The 26,026-nt window shown below is 46.2% G+C and overlaps 1 protein-coding gene across 2 annotated transcripts in view; it reads left to right on the top strand.

Annotated features, from left to right (window-relative positions):
- The window catches only part of SLC4A5 (solute carrier family 4 member 5), a 111,115-nt gene that overhangs the window by 47,646 nt on the left and 37,443 nt on the right, over positions 1-26,026 (top strand). For both annotated transcript variants that reach the window (XM_025354081.1, XM_025354082.1), the window contains 4 exons: positions 18,445-18,605; positions 19,429-19,581; positions 21,499-21,594; positions 24,088-24,143. In XM_025354081.1, coding sequence (XP_025209866.1) covers positions 18,445-18,605; positions 19,429-19,581; positions 21,499-21,594; positions 24,088-24,143 — 466 coding nt within the window. The remainder of the gene's footprint in view (positions 1-18,444; positions 18,606-19,428; positions 19,582-21,498; positions 21,595-24,087; positions 24,144-26,026) is intronic.

Here is a 26,026-nt window from a genome sequence, read left to right as displayed (position 1 = left end):
TGCCCAAGTTGAGAGTGCATGGACTCAACTATGCCCAGGTCTGTCTCTGCATGGGGCCCACCGTGACAGCCAGAGCCTGAGCTGTCCACAACCACAGCCTGGGCTCTTCCCTCGCTCATCTCCATCACTAGCCTGGGTAGTTGCTGTGTAGAGCCAGAAGGCACAGGTTTGGACACCCCAGGTTTTCCCCACTCCAGGTACCCTGCAGGGGTATCTGGAAGAAAGGCCACTAGGTGGACTAGCAAATAAATCCCTGTGGGCCTCAGAGAGGAACAAATCCCCAGCCCCACAGCTGGGCCTGGTCCCTGTGTGGAAGCCATTGAATTTCTTCCTATGATCCCATTCTTTGAACACTTACTGTGTTGATCGATTCACAGGCTTGTCTCTTGCAAGTTGCACAGTGACCCTGAGTGGGCGAAACTTTCATTATTCCTGTTTTATAGATAGGAAACTGAGGTGAAGGGGAACAAGTAGCTCACCAGGGTTCAGAGCATGTAGGTAGCTGAATATGGATTCCAGTCCAGGTCTCTCTGACTCCCCACTTGAGGGATAATGGACTTTGTCTTCCCTTCATCATTTTCTCAGCCCTTTCTCTTTCTGTCTCTAACTTCCAGTGACTGTTTTGACTTCCAGGGGAGGACATAGGTCTGGAAGCAATTCTGTTGGGGTCAGAGATACATGGGGAGAGCTGCAGAGCCCAGGATGCCTATCCAAGATTGACAGGGAAGGGGGACGTTTCAAATGACCAAGACCCACCCTGGGCTATTATATCTTAACACCTCTGAGGGGCCAGGGCCTGAAGCCACTGCCTGCCCTGAACGAGGGCCTCTCCTGCCCAGGGTGGGCAAATAGAGAGGAGGAAAGCTGGGCAGGGTCTTCTCAGAGGCCCAGGAAGGAGAGGTTGCCTTCTCCACACCCTGGACAGAGTCTGCATCCAGAACTCCTAGCCATGGTTGCCAGGACCAGACCCTCCACGAGGGCCTTTCACACACACCCATGGAGCCCTTGCCAAGAGGGCCTTATGGCCCCCAGAGACCTGACTATTGCCAAAGGCAAAACACATTGTCTCTATTCTCTCAGAGTATGGATTCACAAAGCCCTCTGCACTCCAGACCCAGTGATGGAACCGAGAAACTGTACATGAGGCTGTTTCTAGAAGGGGTCTTCTCTTAAAACGTTAAGGGGTCTGGCAGTTGCCATCTGCAAAGTGGTGGGTTTCCCTGCAAAGCAGGCTTTCTGAAGATGGCACCTGAGGAGGTCCTGGAAGAAGGGCCATCCGGACCTCAGGATAGCCTGGCTCCAACCAGCAGTGAAAAGAAAGTAAGACTAGAAGTTAAAGTGGCTGAACCCAATTCTAGGCAGATCCTAAAGAGGAGTAGCTTGAAGGCCAGCTTGGGGACAGGAAAATGTGAGAGAAGAGTAGCTTTCTCGACTTCTGCTCCACCCTCTTCTACTCTCTACAGCTAACCCCATCTGGTTTCCAGATAACTGTCCAAGGTATGACCAGCAAGCCCCTAGTGAAGTCCGAAGAAGGGTTTGACCGTTGGCCAAGAAGCCCACCATGGCCTAATCAGTTTTTCTGGGTCCTCCTCCAGGCAAACTACAAGGTTAGAGGTGCCTGGGTCAGAGCTATTTGAGGCCTGTCACCCCCACAAAAAAAGAGAAAGCAGTTTCCTCAGTTGACAGGCCAGTGGAGCTACTCAGGGAAGCTAGAGATGTCAGATGTTTCGAGAATCTAAGAATCAGCAAATCATAATGGATTCTGGCCTTCTTAGAGTAACAGGAGAAAATGATGGGGAGTAGGGGATAGCCTCTCACACAGACACTCAGGCTCCAAGAGGGTTATGGATCCACAATACCCATGTCAAAGAGAATCGGGGAGGGGACCCTTTAATAAAAGTATTTAATTTGCTGCAGGGAGTGTTTGCTTTATTGAGTTAGGAGATTAACAGAGTGAAAATCTCAAATCCGCAAGGAATTTTCCCTGGCGGTGCTTTGTCAGGAGTTATTAGTTTGGGGGATGTTTCAGGCCCTTGGAGGAGTCACTCCTGGAGGGATTTAAATGGCTTTTTGAGCTCTGCTGAGCCTTGTGCCATGCACATAATGGGGACTGTGTGTGCAGCGTCATTTCTAATGTGATCAATGCTGGTAGGTCAGGCTGTTAATAAGATAGATTTTTATTAACTCTGTCTCTAGCATTCACATGAGGGAAATGCAGCTGGCTGTTTGCTGATAATGACCTTGCCTGCAGGAAGGGCTGGATCAGATTGGGTGGGGGTGACCATCTGACTGTGAGCAAACTATTTACCCAGAATTCCATCCTCTCTCATGCCCACCCCTGCTGGACTGCAAGTGGAGGGCTGGGAAGGAGAATGACCTGAATTGGAGCCCACCCAAGTGTGGAGGGCCCTTTGGGGTTACTCAGAAATAACCAGAGCTTAGCACCTCCCAAGAGCCATGAAAGCAAATTCCAAATCCAAGCTGCCTCTGGTCTCAACTCAGAGCAGACCACAAACACGAACTTGCCAGAAGATTCTTATGAGACACATGCTCTGAGAACATTACTGCAATGACCGGGAAGAGGCAGGAGAAGTGGGTCAGTTGTTGGGTCAGACCAGATCAGTATGTTTTCAAAAGCCCTGAATGGTTCTATGCACATAGGCAGGGATGCTTTCTCACTCCGTGCAGGATGGAGAAAGCCGAGCTTTCTGTGTCAACCCTGAAATCACCCTCATTAAGATCCTCTGTAGTCCAGGCATGGTGGCTCATGCCTGTAATCCCAGCACTTTGGGAGGCTGAAGCGGGTGGATCACCTGAGGTCAGGAGTTCAAGACCAGCCTGGCCAATATGATGAAACTCCATCTTTACTAAAATTACAAAAAAATTAGCCAGGCATGCTGGTGGGCGCTTGTAATCCCAGCTACTCAGGAGGCTGAGTCAGGAGAATTGCTTGAACCTGGGAGGCAGAGGTTACAGGGAGCCAAGATCGTGCCATTGCACTCTAGCCTGGGCAACAAGAGTGAAACTCTGTCTCAAAAAAAAAAAAAAAAAAAAAATCCTGTATAATGCCCTCTTAACATCATTTCCCATCTTAGTGTGGGGCAGTAGGCATCCCCAGACTTCTGGTTTCACCACCCATCTGGAATCAACCTTCCAGTGGAGCCAGAGCTGCCCACCCAATTTAAAGGAGAGTAGGAAGCTGAGAGCTCCAAATGCAAAAATCAACAAACTTGGTTCATTCATTCAATTAATATTTATTATCTGCAAGCCCTGAGCCTACTAGAGATATAAAAATGGAACATGGTAGATCCTGCCCCTGCTCTCTTGGGCTCTCAGTCCAATTGGACATAGACGCAAATAAGGGGGCATTCGGTAATGGGGCCACTGTGAAAGCCGAGCATAGGAGCATCTAATCCAGGCAGGCGGGGTCCAGGAAGGCTTCTAGGAGGAAGAGATGTTCACATTGAGACCTGAAGGATGGGTCAGAGTTAGCCAGGAGAGGGTAGGGAAGGGGGGAGAGGGCCCTGGAACCGGAAAAACAGACACATAGAGGAACAGGCACAGGTTCCCTGTGGCTGGACTGTAGAGCAAGAGGCTGGGAATGGCAGGGCTGATGATGCAGATTATATGCCAGCCATGTTATAGTGTTTGAACTTGGTGCTGAGAGCTTCAGAAGACCACTGAAAGGTTCTAGGTGGGAAAAGGACAGAATCATGCATATCCTTAAGAGAGATCATCTGGCTTTAGTGTGGAGAATGGATAAAAGGGGGCAAGACTTGGCCAGTTAGGAGGCTGGTCCAAGGGAGAGGTGCTGGCAGTGGGGATAGAGAGAAGGGGTAGATTGAGACAAAATTTAAAAGGTAGAATTGACAGGACTTGACAACAGATGGCACATGGGGGCAGATAGTCAGGGAGGCACCCAGAATTCCCACTTAAGCTAGTGGGTACCTCATGGTAGCAGCTTAGGAAACATAAATGTAGTAGTAAAGTTTTATTACATTGGGTATTTTTTGTTTTGTTTTGGGGGCAGTTGATAATGAGTTCCATTTTGGATAGGTTCTATTTGAAGAAACTCCAAGTGGAGATGTCCAGGGATCATGTGGCCACTGTGTCTGGAGTTCAGTAGAGAAGCATAAATGTGTGAGGCATCAGCATCTAGGTGGAAATCAAGCCCACAGAAAAGGTTGCCCCTGAGGTCTGTGAAGTGAGAAGAGAGCCCAGAACAGTCCCCAGGAATTTCAGTATTTGCAGGATGGGCAGATGAAGAGGAACCCACAAAAGAGACTGAGAAGGGGCAACCAGGAGGTTAGGAGGTGAATCGGAGGAGGGCTTCATCCTGGAAACCAAGGGCAGAGAGACATTCAAGATGGAGGGAGGGGATAATAAGTACCACAAGAACTGAAGCGCATCCGCAGGATGGACCCACTCCCGCGGTCTGAGAAGGGGTAGGGAAGAAGCCAGAGGGCAGTAAGTTGAGAAGAGTTAAAAGTAAAAAACTGACTTGACAGTTCTTCCAAGATGCTTATCCATGAAGGGCAGGAGTGAAAGAGGCGTCTTAAGGGGAACATAGGCCAAGGGAGATCCTTTTGGTTTTGAGGGTCAGTGAAATATGAGCATATTGTAGGCTTACAAGAAGGGTCCAGGGGAAAGAGAGTGATTTAAAGGGAAAAGAAGCTGAGGGAGGCTGCTGGATGGAGCAAGGCGGCCCTGGGCACAGGTGGAGGGGCTTCTAGCAGGGAATTGGGGGAATTCCAGGCCTGTCTCTGGTTTGAGGAGACAGGTGGGGTGGAAAAGCGATTGTAGGAGCTGCAGATGGCTGGTATACACGAGCCAGACAAGCAGCTCCAGGTTAGCAGTCATCGCTCTCTTGTTTTATTGCAGTGGAGTCACGCATGGAGATTTGTGGTCAGATGAAGGTTTTTAAGGTTGTTTGACTTCCACCTTCTGCTGATCTACTGTTCTGAATAATTATACTCTTTGTCATTATCAAGCTGCTTTTATGTCCAGTATCTAACTTGGTCCTTCCCTCTCTCTATGCTAGTCCAAACTGAAACTTGAGGCTTATGTTGGTGAAGTAGGAAAAAGGGATTTTTATATGAATCAGAACCTGGATCAAGCTGCAGGTAAAATGTTCCCTGAAGTCTCAGAGGCCCTGGGTTCCATCCAGTGCTCTCACAATTGGCAGTGTAAACACAGAATGAGGGTTATGCTAGGGGCTTTCATCCTTCAGGGACTTAGGATAACTTACAGTTAGCACAGCCCAGGGCAGAGCTGCATGAGAGACCTTCAAAGTCCTGCAATTGGACAGGGGAAGCACAAGTCCACACCCACAGGGACAGCCAGGAAGTGACACAAGGCCATCACGCGGTTGACCCAGGATAGTACGATCAGATTAGTTGGCCAGTGAGTGAGATTGGAAGGCTAATTAAGTGAGGAGAGATGGGAGGGACTGGAACACTCAGGGAGCTCTTCCCAGATAGGGCAGAACTGGCTGGCAGCTCTTCAGAACCCTTGGAGATGGTCTGCAGGAATAAACACCTCCCCCAACCAAAGGCATCCCTGGATAGCTCTCTCAGTTGCAGCTGTCAGGAGGGGAATAACCCCACCATCAGACCACCTTCATGTCACAACCCCTACTTGATTTACCTATTCATATATATGTTTTATATATCCAAAGATATATTTAAACTTTTTATTATGAAAAATTTCAAACACAAAAAGTAGAGAATGGTTCCCATCACCCAGCTTCATCAAAGATTCATATTTATCTATATCCACCACTTTTTTTGTTTGCTTTTAGGGATTTTTTGTTGTTGTTTGCTTTTGCTGGGGTATTTTAAAGGCAATCCCAAATGTTGTAAACATTTCAGTACACATCTTTGTGAATTAGACTTCATTGTAAACACAACAGTACCGTTATATCTCCTAATAAAATTGAGAAAAATTCCTTATTATAATTGGTTATCTAGTCTAGATTCAATTTCTCTTACTGTCTCAAAAATATCTTATTTCTGTTGGTTTATACAACTTAGAATCAAAACAAGGTCTACACGTTGATTTTGGTGGTTTTATCTCCTGTCTTGTTAGGATCACAGCCATCAGACTCCAGAGATGCCAAAGGAAGAGTCCTGCCTAAAAACCTTTTGGCAACAGTACTTTATTTATTTATTTATTTATTTATTTTTCAATTTTTGAGACAGAGTCTCACTCTGTCACCCACGCTGGAGTGCAGTGGCACAATCTCAGCTCACTGCAACCTCCGCCTCCTGGGTTCAAGCAATTTTCCTGCCTCAGCCTCCCAAGTAGCTGGAATTACAGGTGCCCGCCACCACACCCAACTAATTTTTGCATTTTTAGTAGAGATAGGGTCTCACCATGTTGCCAGGCTGGTCTAAAACTCCTGGTTTCAGGTGATCCACCCGCCTCAGCCTCCCAAAGTGCTGGGATTACAGGCGTGAGCCACTGCTCCTGGCCGGCAGCAGTACTTTATACTAGAGTCAAGAGCCCCCACCCAGCATCTCCATCTCTGGCTCCCACAGCCTAATCTTAAGTGAACTGTCAGGGACTGTGTGCGATGCCCAAGGGGAGAGAAATGCCACTGTCATCATCAGGAGGTTTGGGGCTACAGGTAACAGAAACCCACTCAGGCTAACTCATACAAATGGAGGGAGCATCACTGGGACACTGGGGTGACTTCATAGTCTCCTGGGGCATGATCTCTGAAGGGCTGGGCCTGGGAAGCTGGCCTGTCCTCTTTCTCTCTGCTTCTGGTCTCTGCTTCTCTCAGGGCATCTCCTTTACTCTTTTGCAACCAGCTTCTTTTGCTTGTCCCTGCCTCTGGCCAATCCTCAGCTTCCATGTTCACATCCACCCTACTCAAGGGACCATCCCACAGCAATTCCACATTCTTCATGGAGAATCTGATCTTTCCAACTTTGGTTGCCCTATCACTGGGACCCAGATCAGAGGTATGAGGAGGTATGGGAGGCCTTGCTATATCCTAGAGAGCACATCCCCATTGAAGACAGGCAGAGCAGACACCCCAAATATGTCTTTCATACATCTGTAGTAATGAAGATATGCACTTAATGTAAGCAATCCTTTGGCCACAGTTCTGCCTCTAATACCAACCAGAACTTCAGAATTCTTCAAGTTGCCTATGAGAGTATAGGTGGTGCGATTTTACAAACTCATCCTCCTCTTGAAGGAGAGCGAGACCACACCCTATCTCTGTCCATGGAGATCCACGGATGTCACTGCAGCACTACATCAATCCCTAGAGCAGTGGAAAGGTGGAAGCTCTAACCTCTGAGTCTAGGAGAACTTTGGAGAGGTTGTTTTATCCATACCTCTCTTCTTTCATTCTAAAAATAGTTGAGGGGATGTTGTGTTAGGTCCTGTGGGAGAATTACAATGAATAAAATATGAATCTGTTCTTAAAGTGCCTATGATCTAGTACAGGTATCAGCAAACATGTTCTGTTAATGGCTAGACAGAAAATATTTTCAGCTTTTGTGCACAAATGATCTCTTCTCCCACCCTTTTATTTCCTCTCCTCTCCCCCCTCCTCTTCTTCGCTTTTTCTCTCCTTCTCTTCTCCTTTCTCTCCTCTGCCTCCTCTTTCTCCTTCTTTACAGTGCTTTAAATATATAAAAACCATGCTTAGCTAGCTGGCCACATAAAAACAGGCTACTTGGAGTGGGGTGCTTGGAGCCCATGAGGCATGATATTTCAACCCCAATCTGGTATAAAGCAGGCATGTGCTCATACACACAGATAACTAAAACTCAGGGTGGTATGTGCAAAGTGGTGAGAACAGGCTCTATAATCTAAAGACATGCCTCCAAATCCTGTCTCTTATAAGCTGCATGACCTTGGGCAGGCTCCTCATTCTCTAAGGGTCTCAGTCTCCTCACCTGTACAATGAATAGTCACAGACCTACCTCATGAGATAGATTTAAGGATTAAATGAGATAATACATGTTAAGTGCTTAGCATAGTGCCTGGCACGTAGAAAGTGCTCAGTAAGCTTTAGCTGTTGTCGTGATTAGGAAGTGTTATTTGATAAATGATAAAAAGTGTGATGGGAGTCAGAGGAACGAGAGGTCTCCTCAACCTGGGCCCTTGGGAAGGCATTGTTATGGGAGAGATGGCGTTTGAACTTGGCCTAGAATAGCAGAGGTGGAAGAGGCAGTGAAAGGAGGTACCAGCAGACTCTGAGGGAGGCAGACAACTGTGTAGGTGACAGTCCCTTAGGGCAATTACAGGGACTTCCTGGATACACATACAAGTGGTCCTCACACAGCTTTTGCCTCCACAAGCCTCTCCCTGAAGGAGCCTGTTCAGAATTTGTCAGTAACTTTGTCTGATGGCATTCACTTAGCTGTGGGCTCCCCTTCAACCCTGAATGAGGACATGGTGTGCAGGAGGATGGACCCTTCGCCAAATGCATGAGCTTGGGAGCAGAGGCCACCCCCATTTCATTCACCACAGCTCCCTGGAATGCCACACCTCTGCCCCATCACCACCAGCTGTGCCACTGCAGTTCATCACTGTCTGGGAAGGAGTGGTTCTCCTGTAATGCCCAAACTGCACCGCATCACCAAAGGCCCTCAGCAGAGGTTCCTAGGCCACCAAAAGGAAAGACTTTCATTCAGAGGGAATCAGTCAGCCATGGGAGGAAGTGGGGTTCATTACAGAACAATCTAAGACAGAAGGCCCTATCTATCTGATCCCAGTTCCAGACATATCTCATGTGTAGAGATGAAAGATCATCCTGAGTCTATTAAACACTGGACTCACTTAACTAATGATTAACTCATTCTGATTCTATATTCAGCAACTTTTTGGTGATAATTTGGCTTACCCTGTATATCTGCCCATAAGAGAATGCAAAGGCTAGAGGATGAGCATAACAAACCCCTGTAACGATTGTAAATCTCACTGTAAATTAAATAAATTGGCCTTCAGGTTTATGCATCAGCCTTCGTGATCTTAGTTAGCATTGGACAGTGTTACTGGACTTAGTCATCTTTGGGACACTAAAAAGATCCAATTTCTGAGCCTGGACTGGGGCGGGTGCCCCAAGAGGCCTGTGAGGCCTTTCTGGTGCTCATCAGCCCCTTCTGGTACCTTCTGAACTTCTCCATATGTGTGCTGACCCTTGACTCATGCCTGCCCACTCAGTCTCTTATACTTTATAATCTTTCAAATTTACTGCCAAGTTTGGTTTATTAACATATACATGGTATGTGAAGTCATAATCAGTTGTAGAAACAACTTGTTATACTATCTCACATACATATTTTCATGCACGTGATTTTATGTAGCATGAATTGGCCAAATAAATTGTAAGAATGGGCCAGAATTTGCTTCGGTGTTCCTCCCGTGTTTTTGAGATGGAGTCTTGCTCTGTCGCCCAGGCTAGAGTGCAGTGGTGCCATCTCAGTTCACTGCAACCTCCACCTCCTGGGCTCAAGTGATTCTCCTGCCTCAGCAACCTTGGGCAGGCTCCTCATCCTCTAAGGGTCTCAGTCTCCTCACCTGTACAATGAGAATAGTCACAGACCTACCTCGTGAGATAGATTTAAGGATTAGATGAGATAATACATGTTAAGTGCTTAGCATAGTGCTTGGCTGGGAGTAGCTGGGATTACAGGCATGCGCAACCATGCCCAGCTAATCTTTGTTTTTTTAGTAGAGACAGGATTTTACCATGTTGGCCAGGCTGTTCTCAAAACTCCTGACCTCAAGGGATCTTCCTGCCTCGGCCTCCCAAAGTGCTGGGATTATAGGCGAGAGCCACCAGGCCCAGCCTCAGGTGTTCCCCTTTTGAAAAATCTTCCTTCCACAGATAATTTCTTAGTGCCTCTGTCAAAGACTGAACCAGGGGAGTATCTGATGATTCCTCAGACATCTCTAGGAAAATTCTTAATGGGCTTGTAAGTGAATTAATACTGGTCTTCAGTTTCTGTTGGGAAATTCAGTATCCTGATATGATTCATATGAAGTTAAAAAGCTTTGCTGGATAATGAAGAAAAACTTACATTTCTTACTTTTAAGAAATGAATTTGTTGGAGTCACAAAATGTATTACACACAGGGCTTAGGCAGAAAGCACAAACATGTCTTGATGCTTTGTAACTAATACACAGAAGTCAAGCTTTTGGGTAATTGGGCGGGGTGGGAGAGTTACAGAATAAAGTTGGTGAGGCCACATAGATAGAGTGACCACAGTGTGGATATATAGTTTACAAATTTTAATTGAGTAGACTTCTCGTAAGAAACAAATTCACACCAATATAATTATTAAAACAAATGTTTAGAGGCAGCATAGCCTTAGCATTAAAGGTTACTTGCATTGGGAGATTACATTTTTTAAATTAGAATGTCCTAAGGGGGATTTTGCAAACAAACTAACCAGGACACAATTTAATTATAATGATATTCAAAATAAGTATAGATAGAAGCTTCTCTTCAATCACAATGTTTATGTATATCCTCCAGATTTTAGTCTTACCTAACCACACATAATGGGCAGCCTGTTGTTTTATCATCTCAAGGATCTGTGTCTTCCTTTTAAAAAATATTAATGTCTGATTCTCAGTCCGCTGAGGTTGACGTAATTAGTCTGAGATTCAGCCTGGGTTTTAGAATTTGTAAAAAGCTCCCAGATGATCCTAATGCAGCCATTGAAAACTGCTGATATTTACTCTAGCCCAGCAGGATCAGTGGGAGTTATGAAGTTTCCATCTGAGGAGAGAACTAGAATTCAGGTCTCTTGGTTTTCAACCCTTTCCAGATCCTTCTTGAAGGAGAGCCTCCTCTTCTCCCATCCTGTGATTTGAGCATTGGAAGCCTTGGCTGTACCTGGTAGCTAGCCTCATGATGCTTTCTCCTGCTCTTGTTATTAATAGAACAGCAGTGTCCTCTAATCATATCTGTGACCGAGTTACTAGTCACAGAAAAAGCCTCAGTTCTGGCCCTGCTTTGTGTGACAGAGAGCTGCTTTCTGTGACAAGTGACATTTCAAGGTTCCTTTTAGCTCCATTGCAGTCAGGAGGGGGCACCTGGTGCCCACCCCGGCATGCAGAGTTGGGAGTCTACACCCAGGCTTGGGCAAAATCCCTAAAAGTTAAAGCTTTGCTGGATAATGAAGGAGAATGTGGAGATTTTCTTTCCACTTGACCTGCTTCCCCAACTCTAATTCCCCACTTTTTGAAACCAGCCATGGTATAAAGTTCACTTTGCAATGAGTTGTTTGGGATTACACATGAACCTTATTATCCGTCTTCCACAAGTTTTTAAACTTGGCTTTGACCAGAGGCTTTTTACAGAGGCCATTCCTTTATTCATTCTGGAGAATGTTTAAGGATTTTATTATGGAAAATTCAAATTTATACAAAAGTAGTATATAGCAGAATGAACCCCCACCTGCCCATCACCTAGCTTCAACAGTGAACAGCTAACTCACAGCAAATCTTGTTTCTCTGTCCCCAACCTACTACCCCAGACACACACGCTAGATCAGGTTGACACAAATCCCAGACACCACATCATTCCGTCTGTAAATATTTCACTATGTCTCTAAAAGATAAGGGCCTCTTTCTTTCTTTTTAGATACGAGTCTTTCTCTGTCGCTTTCTCCATAAGCTTCATTGCAGTGGTGCAATCACAGTTCACTGCAGCCTCAAACTCCTGTACTTAATCCTCCTACCTCAGCCTCCTGAGTAGCTGGGACTACAGGCATATGCCACACACCTGGCTAATTATTTTATTTTTTGTATAATGGAGTCTTGCTTTGTTTCCCAGGCAGGTCTAAAGCAATCCTCCCACCTCAGCCTCCCAAAGCGCTGGGATTACAAGTGTGAGCCACCATGCCCAGCTTCTGAGTATTTTTAAATATACTTAAACAAAATGAGTTTTAAGCTTTTTTTTCCTAGTCATTTCCTCATAGCGAGATTTCACCCACAGTGGTCAGTGAGGTCTTGTTACCCTCAAGCAGGAGGGAGCAAGCATTTAATGCGGTTGATCTGGGCAAGAGACCATAAGGGGACACCAGAGAGGAAGCAATGGCACCTGTCTTCAAAAAGCTTAAGGTATATTTGGCATTTGTTATATACCAAAGCAATCATAAAACATTATTGGCTACAATTAATTATTAATTTAGGCACTGAGCCTGAATTAATTCATTGATTATTTTAGGCTCTGAGCCTAAGAAGTTATAAACTTTACCTAGAATAGATGGAGGCAACTCTGGAGCACAGAGTTGCCTGGATCCCATCTGTTTTTATTCTGATGTCAACTGGTCTAGGATATGACTGAGACATGAAGATTTTAAAGGCATCTAGGGTATTCCTATATGCAACCAAGCTTAAGTATCACTGTCCTAGAACAGTGGTTCCTAAAGTGCTTCATGTTGAGAACCGTCCTAGGGTGTTATAGGAGAAATAAGCAGAATAACTGGCAGAGGCATTGTGGAGGAAGGGGCACTCTCGCTGGGCAGTGGAAAACAGAGAGGAAATAGGACATTCTGCATGATCTCAGAGGTGATCTGCAGACCAGCAGCATGACCACACCTGGGAGCTTATTAGAAATGTAGAATCTTTGACCTTATTCCAGACCTGCTGAATGAGGATCTGCATTTTGACAAGATCCCCATGCACATTAGTTTGAGACACATTGGTGTAGTAGAGTATGTACTGTAAGTGAACTTCCATTATAAAATCGGAGAAACTAAAGCATGGCATGACCATGCTAGAAAGGAGACCCTTTCAGCTGGTGTTCTTGGAGCCATTCTAAGGGAAAGAGGCCATGTCCTGCTGTATAATGAGAATCAAACCTATGTGAGCTACGTTTGCTGCGTTGGGACCTCATATAAGTTGAACTATCCCCTAAGTCACACCATCCTATGTGCCTACAGAACAGGGGCTCCTGAACCCACAGGGTGCAGTGAAATAACCTGGGAGTTTCCATGGCGGGGTCACCCTCCTGGCGGGGTAACCATCCAGGCATTGGTATTTTTATAAATCTCTCCAAGTTATTCTAATGGACAGCCAAGGTTGAAAACCACTGCTATGGATCTTTGGTCCTCCATGTTTCCTTTTCCATTCAAGGTGAAAGTGAGCTAAATTTCTAGCTGTAGCCATTGAAAACACAAAATTAAGTTCCAGGTGGAAGGCTTAATGGTGCAACATCTGGATTCCCAAAATAGTTATAGAGGGGACTAGAGAGGTGTCCCTAGTTAAGTGATCTCATATTCTGCAATTTCTTAAATTAAATTTTCTGGATTCTGGTAGCAGAGTCTAATTCTGGCATTGGCTTAAAACTGGAGACAAGTAATTTAGTGTTTCTGCACGCTGTTCTCATATGGGTTACCGCCCTTGTCTGTGTGTGTATGGGGTTAATGTTTGGTGTATGCCTAACACAGTACAAATAGTTGAAGTCTTGAGAGGTGGAGAGGACTGCATGTCTTTGCTATCTGCTATCTGGAGTTAGTAGAGGATGTTTCAAAGAGGGAGCATTGCTCTTATCACTCCTTCAGGTGGAGTTGCATTTGTATGAGCAGAAGACTGAAGAATGGGATGTCAGGGGAGAGAGCTGCCTGAGACTGTCTGGCCTAGGATGTTTGTGAGACAGTGAAGAGAGCAACCCACCGAAGTGGCTGTGCACTGGGCCACATCACACCTTTAGGTGGATGGGTAAGGCCATGGAGTAGCAAAAGAGTCTTTGGGAGGAGGGTGACAGTTCAGTTTATCTTTTTTTATCATCTCTGAGCAAAAAAAAAAAAAAAAAAAGGGCAATCTGAATAGGAAGTTGGTCCTCAGGAAGAAAAGTTGAGCATCCTCTCAACTAAAACATTTGGACTGGCCAGGCACGGTGGCTCATACCTGTAATCCCAGCATTTTGAGAGGCTGAGGCGGGTGGATCACCTAAGGTCAGGAATTTGAGACCAGCCTGACCAATGTGGTGAAACCCCGTCTCTACTAAAAAAAAAAAAAAAAATAAAAAAAAAAAATAGCCGGGCCTGGTGGCAGGCGCCTGTAATCCCAGCTGCTCAGAAGGCTGAGACAGGAGAATCACTTGAACCACGGAGGCAGAGGTTGCAGTGAGCCGAGATCGCACCACTGCACTCTAGCCTGGGTGATGAGAGTGAAACTCCGTCTCAAAAAAAAAACAAAAAAAAAAAATTTGGACTTATCCTTTGGTCTGTTCCTTGTAAACTCTTATGTTAACATACCTTTTAGAAACATCTTACTTTCGATATCACATAGTCTTGGATCTGGCATAATTTAAATGATATTTCCCAAAGAGATTTCTCCACGAAAGATCAGCTACAACTTGTCTGCTTGGTCTCTGGCTCCAGCCCCCATGTTTCAGGTCTTCACCTCCCAGTCCTTCTCTAATCAGATCTCCCCATCCTGTGTCCATTTGATTCCCGAGGATCCCACCAGGTGCCTGGTTAACTTGTCTCAAATAAATGTATGGAACAAAGGTGTTCAACATTGATAATGCAAAATATACAGTTACATGAAGAGGAAATCTGATGAAGGAAAAGATGTTCAATCTCACTAGTAATCAGAAGAGTGCAAATGTGAGATAATTTTTCAATTACCAAATGAACAAAGATGAAAAAGAATGAAAATACCGAAGTCTGGGAGACTTCAGGGAAATGTAAGATCTCACTGGTGGCACTGGGCACTGACACAAGCTTTCTGGAAAACAGTTTGGTAATGTTTGTTATAAATGTAAAAATGTGCAGACACAGCAATTCCACTTCTGAGAGTTTATTCTAAAGAAATTATTGAGCAGGGACTAAGGATGTTCTGACCAGCCTTAATTAATAATAAAGAATAATTAGAAATAATCTGAATGTCCACCAGTTGAGAACTGTTCCTATCAATTATGGTACGTTCAGACAGTGGAATACTAGAAACACTTCAGAATGATGTTTTTTTCTCTTTTTTTTTTTTTTTGAGACGGAGTCTTACTCTGTCGCCCAGGCTGGAGTGCACTGGTGTGATCTCGGCTCACTGCAAGCTCCGCCTCCTGGGTTCACGCCATTCTCCTGCCTCAGTCTCCCAGGTAGCTGGGACTACAGGCGCCCACCACCATGCCCAGCTAATGTTTTGTATTTTTTGTAGAGACAGGGTTTCACCGTGTTAACCAGGATGGTCTTGATCTCCTGACCTCGTGATCTGCCCTCCTCGGCCTCCCAAAGTGCTGGGATTACAGGTGTGAGCCACCGCACCCGGCCCAGAATGATGTTAATACTAATAGACACGAAAGGATGTCCATTAGATACTATGCCCTTAAGGTCCTTGTGGTGCCATTAATGTAAAGTTAATGCAAACATGGGCATATGTGCACGCATGCACAGGCATATGTGGGTGCATGCACAGGGAGATCTAGAATGGCAGTTACCAAAATATCAACCATCAAGACATCAATATGATGTCTCCTGGTTGGAGAAGCTTTGAATGACTTTGCTTTCTTCTTTTTTTTTATTGTTCCTAAAATTACAAAAGTAATATTCTTTATTTTTAACTTAATAGCTAACATTAACAGAGTATTTTGTGTGCTAGGCACTGCTCTAATTGCTGTACACTATTATTATTACTGAAGAAATCAAAGGTGATGAGAGATTAAGTAACTTACCTGAGATTCTCAGCTAGTAAATGATGGAGCTGTTTTTCAAAACCTGATAGTGTTGCTTCATAGACTGCGCTCTTTTTTTAAAAAAAAATGTAGACGGAGTCTCACTCTGTCACCCAGGCTGGAGTGCAGTGGTGCCATCTCCGCTCACTGCAACCTCTGCCTTCCAGGCTCAAGTGATCCTCCCACCTCAGTCTCCCAAGAAGCTGGGACCACAGCTGCGTGCCACCATGCCCAGCTAATTTTTTGTATTTTTTGGTAGAGTCAGGGTTTCACCATGTTGCCCAGGCTGGTCTCAAACTCCTGAGCACAGGCGATCCACCCGCCTGGGCCTCCCAAAGTACTGGAATCACAGTCATGAGCCACCTCACCCAGCCTAACCACTACACTAACTAACCCCAATAGAGTGAAAGTCTTAAATCCCGCCCCAACAACAATCCTACTCCTCTGCTCAAAGTAATCATTGTTAACCATTTGACATGGATCCCTCCAAAACTTTTGCTTTCTCCAGACACATGTGCGTGCACACACAAGTGTGTTTTTCTTTTTTATAAAATGGGATGGTAGTGTCCGTCCTGTCAGCATGTGAGTTCACCCTTGTATTTTTTATTTATTTCTGGGGGATCCACAGCATGGACATACAGAATTGATGTAATCATGCTTCTACTGAAAACCTGGTGGTTTCCAGTTCTTTGGCCTAACAGATAAGGCTTCATCGAGCGTCCTTGTATACATATTACAGGGTGTGGCAGTGTAATTATATTCCTGTGATCGTTTCCTAGAAATGGAACTGCTGGGTCAAAAGGCATGCACACTGAGTGTTGAAAGAGGCTGCCCACGCCAGGAAGGCTGTGTCATTACACCTGCAGCAGATAAGAGGCCACCTCCCTATGTTTTCACTGACATAGGAAGTTGTCAATCTTTTTAACTTTTGCCCATGTAAGAAATGAAGAATGTTATTTCATTTGTAGTAATTTAAAAGTCCGTGATTACTGGTAAAGTTGAGCATCTTTTCATATGTTTATTGGCCATCTTCATTTCTTCTCAGGATTGTTTACTTTCTATTGGATAATTTGAGTTAATTGGTTGTATTATAAATATTAGTCTTTTGGTGCTTTCTTTGTTGCAGATATTTTTCTCAGCACATTTCTTCAAACTTGATTTATATGTTATTTTACTATATAGAAGTTTTCATTTATTTTAGTTTTGTGTAATCAAATCTGTCCTTTTTTTTTTCTTCATGGTTTTATACATATGGTTTTGTTTAGGAAGTCTTTCTCCACAATATTCTCCAAGAATATAAGAATGCTCTCCTATATTCTCTTCTAGTACATTTGCATTTTTGCTTATATATTTATTTTTATGTTTAGACTTTAATCCATGAAGAATTTAGTATTGTTTTTGGTGAAAAGTAGGGATTTAACTTTCTATTTTTAGATTGGTTGTCTTTTAAACAACTCCTTCATCAAAACCCAAATCCCGTGACTAGGCGTGGTGGCTCACAACTGTAATTCTAGCACTTTGGGAGGCCAAGGTGGGCCAATCACTTAAGCCCAGGAGTTCAAGACCAGCCTGGGCAACATGATGAAACCCCATCTCTACAAAAAATACAAAAATTAGCCAAGCAAATTGGTGCATGTATGTAGTCCCAGCTACTTGGGAGGCTGAGTTGGGAAGATCACCTGAGCCCAGGTGGTCAAGGCTGCAGTGAGCTGAAATCATGCCACTGCACTCCAGCCTGGGTGAGACTCTGTCTAAAACAACAACAACAACAAAAAACCTGAATTCCCATGGATATACAGATCTGTTTCTGGACTGTTGTGCCATTGATCCCTTGTCTATATCTGGCCTGGAATCACACTGCTTTAATTACTGAAGCTTCTCCACAAGTTTTTATATGTGCTAAGGCATGCCCCATCCCCATTTCTCCTCGTTTTTCAACTTTCCCCAACCATTCTCATATGTTTACTTTTTTTAGAGGAACTTTAGAATTAGATAGTCATGGTCCAAAAGTCCTCCCTTGGGATTTAAGTTGTAATAGATTGGCGCTACCCATGCATTTATGGTTGACATCTTACAAAGGGGAGCTAGGTGTCTCCAGCCAGGACTCCTTGCTCCCCTGGCTCTGTCTGAGGCCTTTCTACTTGAACACCCAGCCCATGATTCCAAGGCTTCTAGAAAGGACAGATGCCTATACATCCTTGGTTAATTTTCTTTCCTTCCCCGGATGGCATGTGGATTTTTACCTGAACTTTCAGAGGCAAAAAGAGTGTAAAGCATGGAAACCTCAGACCTTGCAGGGGAACTCAGGGAGAAATATTTTTCGTCAGGGAACATTTTTCCTGCTCCCAGCAAACCACACTGAACACTCATGTGTGAACAGCCTGAGATAATCAGGTTCCAGTTGAGGCTTTTTAAAAAAACAGCCTTATTGTTCTAGAGTAACTTAAAATTCTCTAATTGTAAGTGTACTGGTAAATGATTTTTAGAAAATGTATGGAATTGTGCAACCATGTCCATAATCCAATTTTAGAACATTTCCATCACTCCCAGAAGATCCCCCATGCCCCTGTATAGTTCTCTGGATGCCACTTTCCTTAACATGACAGTATCAGGAGGAGTGGGGGACAAATTAGGGCATTCCCAAGAGATCCTCTGCCTATGAGTCTAGGACCAACACCACAACCACATACATAGCATGACCCCACAGGACACCCATCTCTTGGGGAGACCCAGGCGGGCCTCCTCCTGAGGGCCCTGGCCACACTGAGCCCCATCCTTACCCTTCCAGGTGGATAAAGTTTGAAGAAAAGGTAGAGGAAGGCGGCGAACGCTGGAGCAAGCCCCACGTGTCCACACTGTCCCTGCACAGCCTCTTCGAGCTCCGTACCTGCCTGCAGACGGGGACAGTGCTGCTGGATTTGGACAGCGGCTCCTTACCACAGATCATAGGTGAGGCAGGGGCCACTATGTGCATCTCTCCTGTGGTCCCTGCAAACCAGGCAGCTCCCCTGACCTCACGCCTGCCCTCGAGTCTATGTGACTGGCCCATCTCTGACACCTGATTCTGCAGAGACCAGAATTGCAGACCTCTGTTCCTCCCAGGGCAGGATCATAGTCACTCCAAGTTTCAGTTTCATGTAGACCTCCAGTAGAGATGAAAAGACCATCCTCCAAAATGCCAACCAGAAATGTAGCAAAGGGAGAGGGCCTCTTGCATAGTCAGAGACACCTCTTGCCATGGCAACCTGTTTCTTTTCAGGGTAAACTGGGTCATCATTCATCTTTAGGAAATTAGCTGTCATTTAGTGGTGTGTCAAAGGGAGGAGGTGGCTTGCCTTAACACCCCTAAAATTTTTTGTGATTTTTGTTCTAGCACATTGGATTTTGCCAGAAGTATTTTGCCCAAAATACTTTTCTAAAAAGAGTTCGTTTTAGGATTAAAACCATTGAACACAGGATTTTTGTGCCTCCTGGGGCAGTTTCGTATGTACTGTTTCTTTCCCTTTTCATAAGAACACTGACAGAAAGAGCAGAGTCACACACACACACACACACACACACACACACACAGAGAGACATGCACATGCCCTTGAACAGGAGGAGGCCAAGAGTTGATGATGTGCCCAGTTTTCCACAGCTAGTGGCAAATCTAGGAGTATTTCCACTGACCCCTGCCACATTTAATCCCACTAATAACAGGTGAAACTGAAGACCCCCATACCCTGGGGCATTTCTGTCCCACAGGGACGAGGTGTGTATGTTTTCCACGCAGATGATGTCATTGAGAAGCAGATTGAGGATGGTCTCCTGCGACCAGAGCTCCGGGAGAGGGTCAGTTATGTCCTCCTGAGGAGGCACCGTCACCAAACCAAGAAGCCCATCCACCGCTCCTTAGTCGACATTGGGAAGTCAGTCTCCACCACAAGTGAGTCAGGCCTTATGCTGGTAGGCATGGGACATGCAGGACCAGTATCAGGCCCTGGTACCTGGGTGAGCCCACCTTAGGGGCTGGGAGTTTCTGGAGAAATTCTGATGTTCTGGGGATCCCTCAGCCTCTGTCTCTGGCAGGCCTGTGGGGACCCCAGCCACACTCGCATGTTGTTCCCACCACCAGAGCAGAACAATTTCTAGGGAGAGAGTTGGTTCTCAGCTAGGGCTGCACATGGCAAATCACTTTGGAGATTGAGACGTGTCCTAATGCCTGGACCCCTGGAGAGTTGGAGTCAGTTGGTCTGGGGTATGGCCTGGAAAAAGAGAGAGAGGTTAGAATGCACCCCAAGAGATTCTCATGTCACACAGCATTGGGAAATGCTGGTAGAGATGGCTTGCTATGGAAAGGACCCAAAAGTTTCACATCAAACCCCCTGGAGAGGTCAAGAGCCTCAGCAGAAAATGGAACACATCAGGGTGGTAGAAGGGGCTGGGCTTATCTCAAGAGTGCCAGGGCTTGTAGATCTGGTGGTTGATGTCACTCTGATTAGCAGGACCTGGGGCCATTCAGAGAGAGTGAATTATTCCACGCGCACATCTCAGATCTCCAACACTCCACTATCAATATCCAAGCCTAGATGCCCAGAGACACTAGCCCTGCTGAGCCTGTCAGACACACACAGTAACCACAGCAAAGTTGCTACGTTAAAAACATTGAGGAGCCTCTAAATGAATTACTTAAAAATGGGAAGTGAGCTGGGCACGGTGACCCACAACTGTAATCCCAGCACGTTGAGAGTCCAAGTGGGCGGATTGCTTGAGCTCAGGAGTTTGTGACCGGCCTGAGTGACATGGCATCAACCCCATCTCTACAAGAAATACATAAACCTCATGGTTTAAACCCCATGGCATAAACCCCGCCTTACAAAAAATTAGCCAAGCATGGTGGCACACACCTGTAGTCCCAGCTAATCAGGAGGCTGAGGTGGGAGGGTTGCTTGAACCCAGGATATGGAGCTTTCAGTGAGCAGAGATTGTGCCATTGCACTGCATCCTGGGCGACAGAGCAAGACCTTGTCTCAAAAAATCCCTCCCAAACAACAGGAAGTGTTTAACATACCATAATAGCAACAGATACATACTCAGCACTTAACTACCTTCTGGGCACTATTCTGAGTGCTCTTCCTGTTTTAACTCACTTCATCCTAACAAAAACGCTGTGGTGTGTAGGTATGGTTCTTGTCTCCATTTTACAGATGAGACGCCTGAGGCACAGAGTTTAAGTAACTTGCCTAAGGTCACAAAGCCAGTAAGTGTGGAATCAGGGATGAACCCAAGCAGTCTACTACATCTTGTGCCCATTTAATGAACTGTGTATCTATCTCACTTTCAACAGTACAAATATTCTGTCTGTAATCTTGTTCTTTTTTTTTTTTTGAGACGGAGTCTCACTCTGTTGCCTGGGCTGGAGTGCAATGGCGTGATCTCAGCTCACTGCAAACTCTGCTTCCTGGATTCAAGTGATTCTCCTGCCTCATCCTCCCAAGTAGCTGGAATTACAGGCACCCACTACCATGCCTGGCTATTTTTTGTATTTTAGTAGAGATGGGGTTTCACCATGTTGACCAGGCTAGTCCCAAACTCCCAACTTCAGGTGATCCACCCGCCTCGGCCTCCCAAAGTGCTGGGATTACAGGCGTGAGCCACTGCGCCCAGGCTGTAATCTTGTTCAGACTATTGACTTGCTTAAATTTAAAAAAAAAAAAAAGAAAAAAAAAAAAGAATTTCTTCCTAGAAGGGGAAGAGACATGTCTTGCTGCCCAGTTTTATTTATCTAAAGTGAGCTAACCCAAGAGGCTTCACTACACCAGCAAGGCTGTCGAAGCCAAGTCTCTTCTGATTCTCCTCCCAGATCGCAGTCCCGCCCGGAGCCCTGGTGCTGGCCCGAGTCTACACCACTCCACGGAGGACCTGCGGATGCGGCAGAGTGCAAATTACGGACGTCTGTGTGAGTGTGTGCTTCGCCACTCTGTGGCAACTTTATTCAGGCTGTGGCAGCTGTGACATGGCCACATTGCCGTAGGTAGGGGAGACAAAGCCCAGGATCTGCCAAGAATTCTCAGGGCATGCATCAGGAGGAGCCTAACTTTCACTCTAAACCCAGGCTACTCTCAGGGCCTCATTTACTACCATAATATTCAAGTCATTCCTCTGAAAAATGAGGCTCTCAGTCACATCCTGGTGTAATCAATACCCACTCCCATGTTCTAGGTGTTTTTATCTTAGTCTGTATCTTCATCTTCATCAAACTGACATCAACCCTGTTTTTTGGTGAAAAGCTTTCCTGGAAAGGGAATAAAAAACAGGCGAGGTCCTTTCCTTCTGTTCAGTCAGGCAGCATTCCCATCACTGGGTGGCAGTCTCGTGCCACCATGAAAAAGAAATGTGGGCAGAGTCATGGCCCCTTTTTTCTGGGAATGGCTGGTCGGGGGTGGGGTGTGGGTTTGAGGTGAGAGGTGACAGACAGGCTTTTCACGCACCTCACCTCGTCAGGGATACACAGACAGGCAAACTGGGGGAAGAAAGGAGCGAACTTAGAAAATGAAGTGAAAAAGAAAAAGCAGTGTAGGACTATTTTCCTTTAGGTGCTTTTACTAAAATGCCAAGATGTTAACAAGTGCAGCCCAGTGCTGTGCCCCTGTCCAGGCCGAGGAGTGACTTGGGGGCAATGCAGCCCCTGCCCATGGCCTTGGGCACAGCAGGCGTTTGCTGCAGTCTTCTCTCTCTGTCCTGATGACCCAAGTCCACTGAGTCTCCCTGGCCTTGTTATTCCACATAGGGATGCCCAGTGGCAGTGTTCAGTGGGTAGAGAGTGGCTTCGGGAAGACCTTCCACTCAGTTGTCATTGTATATGAGGTCACCTCCCTACCAACACTGCTTGGGGGTGGGAACCACTGGGACAAGAGGCATGAATGGATGATGACAGCTTTGTGTGAACCAGGTCATATTCAAGGTGGGCACCCACCCTGAGGTGGCCCAGCATGCAGAACACAGCGCACAGGGGAAGAATCAGAGAGGAGGAGATGCTGACTGAGTCTTGGAGCATAAATAGAAGTTTTCCAGGAGCAAGGAGGAGGAAGAGGGAGTTGTAAACAAAGGAAACAAATAGCAGGTGGGGGGATGGAAGAGAAGGATCTGGAGCTATGAAAGCAAAACATCGGTTCAGTTCACAGGAAGTGTAGGAGTTAAGGGGAAGAGAGGGTCAAATCAAAGAGGGCCTTGTGCACCCAGCAAAAGAACCCGGGTTTTATTCTGAAGATAATGGGAACCCCTGGGAAGCTTGAAGCAGGAGCATGCTGTGATCAGATTTCTGTCTGAGTAGGAATAATCTAGAAGGGGCAACATTGGAAGGCAGAGACTGAGCCTGCATTCTAGAATGGAGAGGAAGGGACAGAGGTGGAATTGAAGGACTGGTGGGAAGTAGGAGGTGATGAAGAGGGAGGGCCCAAGGCTGCTCCTAGATTTCTGTCTGAAGTGCTGGTGGATGGGAGGGAGGGGCATTGAGTGGAATGTGTCCATGAGGAAAGTGATTTGGAGGGTAAAAGAGTTGCATTTGAGGTGCCAGAGGGGACTGCTCCAAGGAGTCTAGAGCTCAGAAGAGGGATCAGACTAAAGATGCATCCTGGGCGTCCTCAGCCCAAATAGGTGTTGGAAACAACAGGAGTGGGGGCTATTGACCAGCGGAGAAGCTGAGGCACCTGGAAGGGATGAGAGCAAAGACAAGGCCCTGGGAGGCCCAAGCAGGAGAGGATCCTCGGACAGAAATGAGAGGAGGAGAGCAAAGAGGAGCAGCATTCCAGACACCATGAGTGGCACAGTCCAATAGCCAAGACACGATAGGTCTGAGGGTGTCCGCCAGATTGGGCTAGTGGGAGAGGAGAGCTGGCTTTCTCCCTCTTAACAGAGGAAGGAACTACTGGGCAGTTAAAATAATTGACTATCACTGTTCTCATGGGGAGCCCACCTTCCTTCCCTCTGCCAGCCTAAATCCCCAGCCCACGTTTAAAGACTGTCACCGGTCATGGAGGACAGAGGTGAAACTGCTCCCCTCTCCAGCAAATTCCAAGCTAAGTGACACATGGAACCTTATGTAATAATACATCTGTGTCCCTCCTCCTATCCGGACCTGGTCCAGAGCCGCACCCAGAGTAGACAGCCTGGTGACATCCAAGAAGGTGGGGTGGAGGGGTAGAGACTAGAGTGTGGTAGATTGAGGAGGGAGAAGGAAACAATGGAACCTGGAGTCTGACACCTCTTTCAGGAAAGCGGCCATTGAACAGAAGGAAAGTGAGAGGGTCCTAACTTAAAGGGACTCCAGGATTAAGGGGGAGGGGGTTTGCTTTGTTATGAACATGGGAGAGGTACATGAGTAGAGTCCATAGGAAAGGGTCCTGTGAGAGCCTGGCTTCCCCTGATGGATCTTGTTTTCCTTCTCTCCTAGGTCATGCCCAGAGCAGAAGCATGAATGACATTTCTCTCACCCCAAACACAGACCAGGTAGTAAAACCCCTGCACTTAGCTGCAATGAAGGGCCAGGGCAGGAAGAAGTCTTTGGTTTCAGGAGCAGGGATCCCCTATGGGCAGAATTCCACTCCTACAAAGGAGTGGGAGTTCCAGGAAGGTCCCCAGTGGGGACTCTGGGCTGCCTGGGGGACTCTGCCAAGGCCAGCAGTCAGGGACTAGCAGAGTCCCAGGTGCTGGCTCTGTGTCAGGCCCTGGGGGTGTGAGACAGAAAACATGATCAAATGAGGCACTGGCTGTCCTTGAGCTTAGGATTTGTGGGAGAGAGAAGACCAGCACACATGGCTTCATCTATCCGGTGACCCACAAGCACCTTTAAAGATGGGATAGGGATTGGGGCTGGCAGAGAGACAGAAAAGAATCTCCCTGTGGGGACAGCAGTGGTAGTTAATTAATTAGACTGTTCAATAGTGCATCTTCTTCCTGTGGTCTCCCGTGAGCTGGGCTGAAACCCTCTTGATGAGATCAGAATTCTGCAAACAAATTGGGTCCATTTGAGAATCCTGTGACTGTGCCTCTTGGGGAAGCCCAGAAGAGGCCCCCTTAATTCCAACTCCTGCACACCTCAAGGACAGGAGGTCCCATGGTCCTCTTGTGTATCTTCCCAGGAGTAGGAAGAAAGATGACAAAGGAAACCTGAGACTTGACGAGGAGCCTTCAGCAGCTTGGGTGACCTCCAGGCCTTCCAGCCACCCCTAAGTTTGGTGGAAGGCAAAAACAAAATCAGCTCCTCATGTCAGTGTCCGGGCCCAAATAAATTAATAACAACAGTAACAAAATCAATCAATATTTAAGGTCCACACCACATGCACTACACTGTGCTGGGCATTTTCTGTGAATCACAAAGGTACTATTTTCATTCCCATTTTACTCATGAGAAAACACTGTGCCTCACAGCAGTTAAATGACACACCCAAGTCTATACAGCTGAAAGACAGAACTTTGATTTGACCTGGGTAGTCTAACTCCAGAGCCCTTAATTTGGAAGTAATTGAGGAACTAGTCAGTATTCTGGAACATTATTTGGAGAGGAAAACCACTTTTACTCATGCACACAGACAGCGGAACTGTGATAAGAAAGCATTACCTAGTAAAAGTTTTTATAACCTGTTTTAATGAATATGTGAGTGGTAATAATAACACTAGCTGTCACTTTCACCAGGCAGGGCTTCTTTGATTTAGGGATTGGAACCCATCACCTAGCGCCAGCATCTAGTTCTCCTTGCTGATACCTGATGCTGCTTCTCAGTATTTGCAGCATCAGTGGTCTATGCTAGTGGGCGCTCTTTAGGTGCAAGCCCAGAGGCATTTGCTCTGCAGGCTTTTTCTTCATCATTGGTTTGTGCAAAGCTAAACTCCGTGCCTGCCCTCAGCTAGCAGATTCCCAGTGAACAGAGAGTAGATTCAGACAGCATCATTGTGCTGCAGTGACTGTGCAGTACAGAGCCAGACTGGAGTCCCCAAGGGTTCAGGAAGTGGAGTCAGCAGGGCCCTGGTTATACAAGCCCACGTCCAGGCTGTGGGCAAGCCAGGGTTGGTTGGAACAGTAGCATGCTCCCACTTCTGGGATGCCACAACCCTGGCCTTCTTACCAAACATGTCACAATGTGTAAGGAAGGACCAAGTCCCTGGTTCAATTTCTCTTCTCTCCTGTATTACAGGTGGGTTGGTTGGATGGCCAGGTGTGGTGGTGCACACCTGTAATTCCAGCAGTTTGGGAGGCTGAGGCTGATGGATCACTCGAGGCCAGGAGTTTGAGACCAGCCTGGCCAACATGGAGAAACCCTGTCTTGATGAAAATTACAAAAATTAGCCAGGCGTGGTGGCACATGCCTGTAGTCCCAGCTACTCAGGAGACT

Source organism: Theropithecus gelada, chromosome 13 (assembly GCF_003255815.1).
Source record: "Theropithecus gelada isolate Dixy chromosome 13, Tgel_1.0, whole genome shotgun sequence".
NCBI lineage: Eukaryota > Metazoa > Chordata > Mammalia > Primates > Cercopithecidae > Theropithecus > Theropithecus gelada.
Note: the sequence above shows the minus strand (reverse complement) of the source record. Positions and strands in the feature narration are given on the sequence as shown.